Source organism: Trachemys scripta, chromosome 10, assembly GCF_013100865.1.
Source record: "Trachemys scripta elegans isolate TJP31775 chromosome 10, CAS_Tse_1.0, whole genome shotgun sequence".
Lineage (NCBI taxonomy): Eukaryota > Metazoa > Chordata > Testudines > Emydidae > Trachemys > Trachemys scripta.
This window is the reverse complement of record NC_048307.1, coordinates 10786436-10797653: the sequence shown is the minus strand read 5'-3', so window position 1 is coordinate 10797653 and position 11218 is coordinate 10786436. Positions and strand designations below refer to the sequence as shown.

General features: G+C 42.8%; 1 protein-coding gene across 5 annotated transcripts in view; it reads right to left on the bottom strand.

The window, feature by feature from the left end:
- IQCE (IQ motif containing E) overlaps nt 1-11218 on the bottom strand; it is a 54993-nt gene that overhangs the window by 38368 nt on the left and 5407 nt on the right. For 3 of the 5 annotated variants that reach the window (XM_034783915.1, XM_034783917.1, XM_034783918.1), the window contains exons 2-9: nt 7963-8010; nt 7130-7172; nt 5716-5856; nt 5105-5239; nt 4233-4303; nt 3369-3482; nt 2662-2709; nt 1190-1260 (exon numbers count right to left, since the gene is read on the bottom strand). In XM_034783915.1, coding sequence (XP_034639806.1) covers nt 1190-1260; nt 2662-2709; nt 3369-3482; nt 4233-4303; nt 5105-5239; nt 5716-5856; nt 7130-7172; nt 7963-8010 — 671 coding nt within the window. Of the gene's footprint in view, nt 1-1189; nt 1261-2661; nt 2710-3368; nt 3483-4232; nt 4304-5104; nt 5240-5715; nt 5857-7129; nt 7173-7962; nt 8011-9256; nt 9888-11218 lie in introns of those variants that run through there. The other 2 variants (XM_034783919.1, XM_034783916.1) reach the window with 2 other exon arrangements.

Sequence of the window (11218 nt, the reverse complement as noted above, 5' to 3'; positions counted from 1 at the left end):
ACAAATAAAAAAAGAGGACCCTCCACGGGGGCCCTGGCCCCGCCCATTTCCCACCCCCTGCGCCCCTGGCTGGGCGCTTCCCCTCCTGGGCTCCAGCTGTGCTGGGGAAGCGCCGGCCAGGGGCGCAGGGTCTGGAGGCTGCCCGGCAAACCGTGAAGCCAGTAGCGCTCGGGCAGCCCTTTTCGTGTGGCTGGGAGTGGGAGGGAGGAGGGGGCAGAGTTAGGGCAGGATTGGGGCGGGGAAGGGGCGGGACTGGGGCGGGACTGGGGGTGGGAAATGGGCGGGGCCAGGGCCCCGTGGAGGGTCCTCTTTTTTTATTTGTTAAATATGGTAACCTAATACAACAGTAACCTCAGGAGATCTGATAAGGAAGGAATGACCATTAATGGTTTAAAATATCTGGGAAGGGTATGGCAAGAGTCACATGTGGTTATTGTAGTAAGATGAGGCCCTGAAACATAAACTCTTGTGTCAGAGGCCTAGTCTGAGGCCTGAACCAAAGTACTTCCAGGCATTGCTAAGCAAAAGCTGGGCTGTGAGCCAGAGACAGGCCTCACTCACAGAAGTGGCGAGAAGAGGAACTTGTGCCAAGATGACATCAGGACACTCCACAGACATAACAAGGAACAGGCAGAAGCATCTTAAAGACAGGACAGCATGATGGATAGATCCCTAATGAGCCAAGTGGCTGTACTGCAATACGTCAGTAGGGATGAGTAATCTGTCCTGTAACTGTATAAAAGTAGGTCCTGGAGTGCGCATCTTTGTCTGGCCTAGGGGGCAGTGGAAAGTCCCGCCACTGACTGAGCCGGTCCATTGCCAGGGGGCACAAATTCGTAGTATGTCTTGTAGAGTCTACGGGAAACTATTACTGTGCTTCATTTGACAATAAACCTGGCTCAGGTTCCTTCGTACCTTACTAGAGTCTGTGGTCATTGGGAGTTCTCTCGGGGTTTGCTATGTCAGCTATCTGTGCAAAGCCGGGGCAGCACACAGAGGGAACATGCACGCAGCCGACTGTTATCATCATCGAACAAGAGCAGAGCACCACAAAGGTAGTTACTGACAACAGTTATGACTTAATTCATCTTTCCCAAGGAGTCAGAGAATCTAACTCCATAAGAAAATAGATGTCCAATTCCCTCCCCGCTCTTGTCCTATATATTTCCTTGCTCCAAAAGAGCCATACTTGATAGTGTTGTCTTTCTCTTTGCATTGCTGTTCCAGCTTGAGAATCTTCTGCTTCAGCCCATTGATTACCTACCGAAAGGAAAGAACACGGCTCATCAGTTCTAGAGAAATCTCAGAATCTCCAGTCAGAATTCCTGTTTCCCAGGAATCCCACTTCAACTTTCTAAATCCATCTAATCAGAAATATTTAGCCATATGTGTAACAGGACAAACAAACTGTAAGCATTACTGCTATCCTTAGAGGGAGAGAGTTAAACCAGATGCCTAATAAACAGCTAGTTTAAACATAACCACATTAAGAGCTGAGTGCAAACACTACTAATACATAAGCATACAATCATAGAAATGTAAGGTTGGAAAGGACCTCAAGAGGTCATCTAGTGCATCCCCGTGCTGAGGCAGGACCAAACATATATAGACCACCCTGACAGGTGTTTGTCTTACCTGTTCTTAAAAACCTCCGATGACGGGGATTCCACAACATCCCATAGTAACCTGTTCCAGTGCTTAACTATCCTTATAGTTAGGAAGTTTTTCTTAATATCTAACCTAAATCTCCCTTGTTGCAGATTAAGCCCATTACTTCTTGTCCTACCTTCAGTGGACAAGAAGAATAATTAATCACCATCCTCTTTCTAACAGCCCATATTTGAAGACTGTTATCAGGTCACCTCGCAGTTTTCTTTTCTCAAGACTAAACATGCCCAGTTTTTTTAACCTTTCCTCAAAGGTCAGGTTGTCTAAACCTTTTATTATTTTTGTTGTTCTCCTCTAGACTGTCTCCAGTTTGTCCACATCCTTCTTAATGTGTGGCACCCAAAACGGGATCCAATACTCCAGCTGAGGTCCACCAGTGCTGAATAGAGTAGAACAATTACCGTCCATGTGTTACACACAACTCTCCAGTTTATATGCCCCAGAATGATCTTAGCCTTTTTGGCAATTGAATCACATTGTTTGCTCAGCTTCAATTTGTGATCGTCTATAACCACTGGATTTTTTTGCAGTACTGCCGCTTGGCCAGTTATGTTCCATTTTGAAGTTGTGCATCTGAATTTTCCTTCCTAAAGGTAGCACTGTGCACTTGTCTTTATTGAATTTCTCATAGAATGTAGTCACTAAATAAAAACATAAACTTTGATAATTGCATCCATTCACAATTAGGGGGTGTGGGAAAAGAGGTGGAGAGTGCAAATGTACATCTACTCTGTTAAATTCAGGGCTATGAATAAGCTGATGTATTGATGCAAACACATTCATCCTGAGGATGAGAAAAGGCACTTTGAATTGCTGTTAATTCTAGACCTTTGTTACAGGTCTTATATCTGGCAATAATGAAGACATCACTTATATGATTGCCTAATTAAACTGTATGGTCACCTCCTGTATCTTGGATATTCTTCTATCAGTAAGCGTTCAGCTGGAAAGGAGAAAAATCATATTTGAAAGTGCAGGTGAAGAAACAATTACCCATCTAGTATCGTTCTTCTCCGCCAAAGTCTGGGCAAAATCAGAGCCCTGCAACAGAAGACAACAAAATCAACTTAGTTTTGTTCAATTCTCTTCAGCTTCCTCCCTGCAGATTTTCCTCCTAGCCTCCAGCCCAGGAACATGTTCTTACACTTATCTAAGGATTTTCTGTGCCATCCATTACAATAGTGACTAAGAATTTCTCTTCCAGGCTCACGGGTCTTACAATAGGGGTTTCCTTCTGCTCTACAGGTGAGGAGTCAGGACCATAACATATAAGTTGTCCTTGAATTGAATTTTGTGCTTCCAGTTAACGGATAGACTGGAAAGGCAAACTTGGATACACAGAACAGAAATCATCTGGTATCAGCTGTATCTCTGTCTTAGGCAAGCTCGCCATTACTACAATTGAGATATCCAGAATAGAGAAATGATGGGCGCAGGGGCAGGCCTGATTTAGTATTACCTCCTGTGCTTTCCTACCACACCTACCCTGAAAGTTCTTAGAAACCATATTCAAGTTGGAACCATCATGTTACAGACTTTTCATGTCTGAGACATGAGTTTCCCTTACTGACTCAGAACAGGCTGACCTTTCAGTTTGACACTAAAAATTCAAAAACACCACCTTCACTATCTTGCACTAATACTGTAAACTAACATCCCCTGCTGTCAGCTATGCTACTGGGAAAAGTTACAAGACTCACCCTGGAAGGATCCAACAGCTGCTCAATTTGTCGATCCTTCCTGTTATTCTCCTTCTCCAGTCGTCGGATCTTTGTTTTCATCCGATCCCCCTCACTTTTCTGAACCTGTATTGTCTAAAATGGAACAAAAAGATAACAAGTTCATCTACAAATTCTGCCCAAGTTCTCCAGGCAGGAGAAAGTCAGAGGCACATTGTGAGCTTTTACAATTAACTCACTCTTGGACACCAAGAGCAACCCAATTAAAATAACTAGCACTAATGATGAAGGAAAAGCAAGAAGAGGATCATCACTTTGGATTAGGACTGATTAAGAGGGGAAGTTGCAGGGTATGGAGAAGAGGGGGAAAAAAGAGACTTCAATGGCAGGGCAACTTTACTGGAGCCACTGGAGCAGCCAAGATGATTGTCTACAGGTACCTCCATCTTAGCTCCTCCTCTAACCAAGAGCCTGGCTCAGCTTTGCACAGGAGTCAAGCCCAACATCCGTCTTCATGTACACATAGACCCAACTGGCTGACTTTTAATTAAAAGAATAATCAGAGGCTGCTATGGAAATTCAAGTGGCAAAGGAACCAACCCCAATCAACCTTTTCAAAGTCCAGGTAGGGGTTTGTTCAGTCTTTTGGGTATACTTCATGGCCCGCCCATATCTAGAAGAACTGACTGTCACATCATTAGTAAAATGAAATATCTTTAAATAGGCATGGTTTCAGTTCAGTCCATACATTACTGAAGTAAAGAAGCTTGATGGCTCTTCCAGGTATAGGCACCAGACCCCGCTGATCTGGTCAGGGCTGGGTACCCACAGATGGATAAAGCAGCACATAGGACTTTTTCTATTCAAGTAGCAAAGCAACCGTACCTTCTTCAGTTCAATAATCTCATCATACATATCTTCCTTTTCTTTGTAGTCAGGTGTTCCAGGGATGTAGCCTACAGAAAGACACAAAATAAGGAAAACTCTTGACAAAAGGAAATCTGAAACAGGCATTTCTTTTTCTGAATGACAATCTCATAGATAATAAATAATGCTTCAAGAGCATGAATTTGAAATTAGTCAATAAAAAAATTAATTGAAAACAGAAAGAGTTTCAGCTGCTGCAGCTGCACCTGAAACCCCTGTCAGATTTTGGGGGCAATTTTTTCTTTAAACAACAACAACAAAAACAACAAACCTCTCTCCCCGCAGTTGCTGTATGAAAGATCCACACAAAAACAAGACAAACTAAAGGACCATATAATGGAAAATACTGAAACCAACAACTTACAAAAGCCACACAATACTTTGGAAAAAAATAGAAAAATCTGTAACTTTTCTAGCCTTGTAAGTTATAGGAATCTTAGGTGTTACTTATAACAAAATTTTCAGACAGAAGTTGGATTTTTAAATGTATAATTTATTGCTAAAGGGAGAAAAAGCAATATTCAAGTGTGTGTGTTCCTTTTGATTTTCTCATACAATCGAACTGATTTTTACGCAGTAACATAATGTATCACAAACACTTTATAGAGAGAAGTAACAAAGGGAGTCAATACTTCACACAGAATTTCAGGTAGGCAGCTGTCTTATGTACTTAAGTAGCTAGAAATAAGGAGAGTAAGCACCATGTGACCAGCCAGCTCTCAGAGAACCACCTTTTGAGAGTTTGTTCTATGGGTTAGAACTAGAGGAGCTGCTGCCTTACCGAAGCAAGGACCTTAAACAAAACGATGTTGCCTAATTTCTAAGCTCACCATTGCTAGAAGAACGAGCATGCTTTGGCTTTTTCATGCCTAGAGCTTCCTTTAGATATTCTGGAGTGCTGCTGGAAAGGTTATTTCGTGCATGTGCCACATCAAAGTCTGATTTCAGGGCCTGGCTCATACCTGCTAGTAATGAGAAAAAACAACAACAGAGAACTATACATTCAATTCACCCTGTGTGAATGCAACAGTAAAGCCCAGAACAGCTCTGGCTGCCTCTACGAACCCCCACTAGAAACAAGTATATCCAAATATTGTCAAGGATGATGTAAGTCAAATTCATTCCTAACACGAACCAGACACTAGCAAAGTAAATTCCAGCTAGGCATCTAATCAAGGACAAATTTCAGTTTGGAGGCATCCCAGAGCCTATAGGTACTCAACACGGAAGAGAAAGTTATGCAAATATTGATCAACCAACAAAAACGGTCTTAAGCAAACTTTTAATCGTGAAACATTATGGTGGACCAAATGCAACCCTGGAGTAAACAAGATTAATTTATACTGGACTGAATGGAAGCTGAACCCACTTAAATCAGGACTGCATTATAAACCCTATGAAATTTCACTTGCAGATGTGGATGGAATTACTACACTGATACCTTGCTTCAGAGATCCTAGCCACATCTGCCTTGGTGTTTTAGCCATTGGGTTTTCATGGTGTATGATCCCTGTTCCCTTCAAGGACCTCCAAACTGCAGCCTTTTTAGGATACAGGTATGTGCTGGAGATATATGGAGATTCTAAGGCAAGAAAAATATTTCATAGCATTATTACAGTTGATGTCACAAAACAATTTTCTCCTTCTTGAACATAATCCCTGATACAGTCTTCCGAATTATCAAAATACATTTTATAACATCTTAAATGCTTAGCTCTTAAAAACAACAACAAAAGGCAAGTGGAACATAGCTACATCAAAATAAGAAAAAAGTCCGCCTTCCAGAAATAGTTGCTACAGGGTCACATGACTTAATATATACCGACATATTTGTGTGTACACTTTAAACACATCTATGCACCCATAAGAAATATACACACACCTAAATTAATACACTGAAATGCTCTATTAAGAAGAGAGTATACATATATGCTCTACTTACACAAAAGATACTGTATGCCTCGACAGAAGAGAGCACTTTTACGTGTGCAAGTTTGTCACAGCCTTTATGACATCAATAAAAGCATAGTCAAAAGTGATGTCACAAAGGCCATGACAGAAATAAAAGTGCTATTTTTAAGACAAATTGATCATGTAATCATAGGTACTTCAGAAAGAAGGTGTTTGTAGGTACAAAGAAAGGGAAGCACTTAATCAAAACCTAGCAAGTTAGAAAAAGTCCACTGTTTATAAATAGTATATACTATTTATAAAACACATAAACATCAGGTATGAAATACAAATTCCCAGAAGATAAAGTAAATTTTAGACAGTTTACTGGGAATGGACTTAAAAAATAAAAAAAAAGGTTTTATCTACAGTTTATAGATATTAAGGATTCCATGACAACAGGGGGCAATTTCCTTAACCGCAGAATTATAGTGCTAAATGACAAATGGAATGGCTTAAATCCTTCTGTAGCCTCCATGACTCTCATACTCTGCAATCCACTAGGTCCATTGGATGTTAGGATGCACTGCTTCAGTACTTCTAGACCCCAAAACTTTGGATCTCTTTCTGCCCAGGAACAGCAAAGGACACAGCATTTCTTCAAGGAAATAAAAGGCAAACAGTGATTTTATCTGCAAACTGTTTGCCACCACAAGGGAAAAGTGCATTACTACTCAGTTAGTGCCCAGCACAAGAATCTCCAGAAAACTATAAACTCCAATCCAACTCCTAGAAAGGTCAAATGTCTCTTGTTATAGGATATAACGCTCAGCTGGGAAGGCTTCGCATTCCATAGAGAATCACAGATGTTCTTATTTTGGGCATCTCTTCAAGGTGTTGTGTCCCATGGAGATCAATCTCATTCAGGACAAAGAAGACAGAAGAAAAATTTTGGTAACACTTACTTGGTGACTTTGGGGGTTTATGAGACGTTTTCTTCTTCCGTTTCTGGAAGAAAAAGAAAAATAGGCTTTCTGTATTCAAACTCTCCCATTCCTAAAACACCTCAGCAAGTAATGTGAAAAACAGAAATTGCAGCCACTTCTAGTGGGGAATCAGCAGAGATCTAATAAAACAATATTAACTTGTCTAAGAAACAGGACTGTAGTGCATGACTACACGTAGAACAAAAGGGATTCAACATAGCTATCCCAACTGGTCTAGTTTTACCAAAGTTTAAATGCCACTGTAGCAGGCTACAGCAAATGAATGAAAATAAATGGACGCCAAAACAAAGCAACCCACCACAATTAAGGTGCTGCCCCACAATGGTGCATGCTACAAAGCCAAAGCTACCTATTTTTGCTCATTTATTGAACAACTCTGTGAGGTTTACACCTGTCCATCTTAAATATGGGAATCAGCAAGTCCCTTAGAGGTGCAGGACTATTACAGGGCAGAGAATGGAGCTTACAATCCCCTAAAAGATGGAAGAACCCTTACTTGTTCAATTCAACTAGAGCGTACTAGACAGACAACTTAGGGTCCCTTAACTTGATGGTATTGAGAAATTCCCTGAATGTCATTTACAAAGTGTCTCAGACCAAGCATGGGAATTTTAAAATTACTGGAGCCCCCACATGTCAAATTCTTTGTTGGAACAATATAGTTAGCTCTACTTTCTAAAGTATCCATCAATAATCAGTAGACATAACTGGAATATGCTGTGTGGGGTACAAGCAGATTCTGAGAAGTTTTTTCAAGTGTTTACAAAAAGCACATTGATGATAAAACTCACCATCTCTGTGTCAGATTCGTAGGTTACAGCAGACAGACTGTCATCTCCCTGGGGAGTAGATATGTACAGTATAACCTTTTCTGCTCTCTAGATGGTTGGTTAATATATAGATCACCAGAACTTAAATAATACCTGTTTTTTATAACAATCACTGCAGTAAATTCAACTGTGAACTCTGTCACTGCATTTACAAAGAGACAGTGTAATTGGGAAAAATTTCCTGAAGAGGAAGCCTCTGCAAGATCTGACTTTAAAAAGTTGAAAACCTGGGCTACAGCAACCTTGACTGCTTATTCACAATATCAGACAGTATCAGTAGGTGTAGAATGAAAAATCACTGCAGTGTGATAAATCAATTTCAGAAAAGGTAGTAACATAAGAATTACATATAAAGTAAATGACAAATGTCCATGGAAACCCTAACATTTTCCTAAGCTTGTAATAAAAATCTCACTTCTCATTAAATAACATTTCTATTATTATTTTTAAATCATCACTATCTTTTCTCTGACAGCTAGTGACAATGCTGGGTGGGATGGCCAGAGCAGTTGGCAGGAAGGCCAACTTCATATCTTCATGCCCCCTTTTCAGTGCCTTTAGTCTAATAAAAGAGTATGATGTTCCTGTAAGCCTCTCTCTCAAGTAACTCTGCATTTAATAAGTAGTAACTATTTTTCAGTGTTTGTTAATATTCTAGATGCAATATGACCAGAGATTGGACTGGCCTGCCTCCCAACGTTAATATGACCAGAGATGCTCATATTAACCTTAACACTCTCCCACTTACAGGCTCCCCAAAGAGTACTGGGTGGCTAATTAGTCCAGTATTAATACCTTAGCACTTATACACTGCTTCACATTTTCAATTGCAACATTAAGCAACCATTAAGCCCTGAGAGGGAAGTATCACCATCCTCATTTTAAAGACAAGGAACCAGAAGCATAGCAAAGTTCAGTGATTTGACCAGTGTTAGACAGTGAGTCAGTGAAAGAGTCAGCATTGGAATTCAGAGGAAAAGGATTGTCCAGTGCTTAGGGCACTTACGAGACCCGTGTTCAGTTCCCTACTCTGCCACAGATTTCCCATATGACCTTAGGCAAGTCACTTCGCCTCTGTGCCTCAGCTTCCCTTCTGTAAAATGAGGATAAGAGCACTTCCCTACCACGCTGGGTGTTGTGAGGATAAACACACTAAAGACTGTGAGACACTAAAGACTGTGATGGGGGCCATACAAGTATCTAAGATAGGGAGATGGACAGGTTTCCCCTTGTTTATCCCTTCAGATCACAGTACCTGAAAATAGCTATTTGTTTAACACAGCGCCAACACAGAAGAGTACGATCTCTTCACACTGAGCCAACGGACGATCTTTGCCTACTTGTCATACACGAGCATATCCAGGAAAGTTTGGAAAATTTCAATTTCATATGATTTTCATGTTATGTTGCCCTGGCAGAAAGGACCATGCAATTCATTTCCGCTTGCTGCTGGCTTCACTGGCGCTTACAGATGCAGCTCTGTTCCTAGGCAAGATCCAGATCTAGCTCATTGTGAGACGCAGGAGAAGAGGTAAGGCAGATTTTAAAGTGTTGGCTGACAGGAAAGAAGGCAGCATAGAAAATATTAAGAACAGATAAAGCAGCTTTTCGGCCTGGCTGAGTGCAGGTAGGCATACATTTTATTCACTATGCCATGCGGTTTTTAATTTCCTGGGTCAATGTTCCTAGCAGCATACTGACAGGTTATTTTTGTTATTCTTGGAGCATTTTATCACACTGCTGCATATCACTATGAAACTCCATCGGCTATGTTAGCAATTAGATAGGGAACAGCAGCAACGAGAATGGATAAACAACAGAGGGTGAGAAGCAAAACTAACTAATGTGCATATAAATCTTCAATGGATAGAATCTCCTACTCCTGAAAACCTGCATCTCCTTCTCTCCTTGAGGAGGTTAAACAAAAGGGACAGATAGAAAGACTGTGCTTTCAGCAGATGAACTCAAGAAGTCTAGTGCAATGGAGGTGACAGGGAAGTAATTTTACAGATGAGGACACTAAAGCACAGACAGGGGAAGAGTCCTTCCCAAGGTCAAGAATGAGCTGGTGGCAACAAGGGCATAAGCATCCAGGAGCCCTTACACCGAGTCTCAGAAAGAGTTTTACCACATATTTGCGCATCCAACACTTCACAACATTTTGCCTGAATTGCCACAGGTTTCAAACCCTCGTTATATGACATCTTCATGGCACGTGCAAACCTCGCTACAGTGTGAGGAGGCATCGACACCAAGCTGCTGAGAAATATTGTATCAAGAGAAGTCAAACCACCAAACCACAGTGTCAGTGCATGACACTATCACCACATCCATTTAGAAAAAAAACTTAACCCCGTCTCTTGTCAGCGGGGAAGAAAGAGCACAATATCACTGGAGTCTTCTCAAGAGGTGCTCAGAAACTATGGTGATGGATGCCAAAATAGGAACTGAGCTAGATAGTTCCTTATCACACTCCATGATGTCAAAGCCCCTTGGTGTCACCACAGCATGCACAATCCCAGGCACATCATATTACGAATGCATAGTGAGGTGTCATCACTGCAGTGTCCTTATTGACGTGATGATGCCCCACCTTACGTGCTACTGGAGAGAAGGTTGTACTTGCCCCAGGGACGCTAGGGTAGTGGGCATCCCAGTCCTACCCTTCAACTCCCACAGCCTCTCCACACCACACCACACATCTGCCCCAGTCCCAATGTCCCCCTCCCCATCCGCCCTGGTCCCAGTCCCAGTGTCCCCTACCCTGGTCCCTCTACCTCCTCCCCATCTCCCTTGGTCCCAGTCCCACTGCCCCCTCTCCCCATCTCCCCCGGTCCAGGTCCCCCTGATCCCCCCTCATCTCCCCTGGTCCCGGTCCCACTGCCCTCTCTATCCATCTCCCCCAGTCCTGGTCCCACTGCCCCCTCCAATCTCCCCCGGTCCAGGTCGCACTGCCCCCTCTCCCCATCTCCCCCGGTCCCACAGCCCCAGTCCCGGTCCCACTGCCCCCTCTCCCCATCTCCCCCGGTCCCACTGCCCCTCCTCATCTCCCCCTCTCCCCCGGTCCCACTGCCCCCCTCCCCCTCTCCCCCGGTCCCACTGCCCCCCTCCCCATCTCCCCCAGTCCCACTGCCCCCCCTCCCCATCTCCCCCAGTCCCGGTGCCACTGCCCCCCTCCTCCTCTCCCCCGGTCCCACTGCCCCTCCTCATCTCCCCC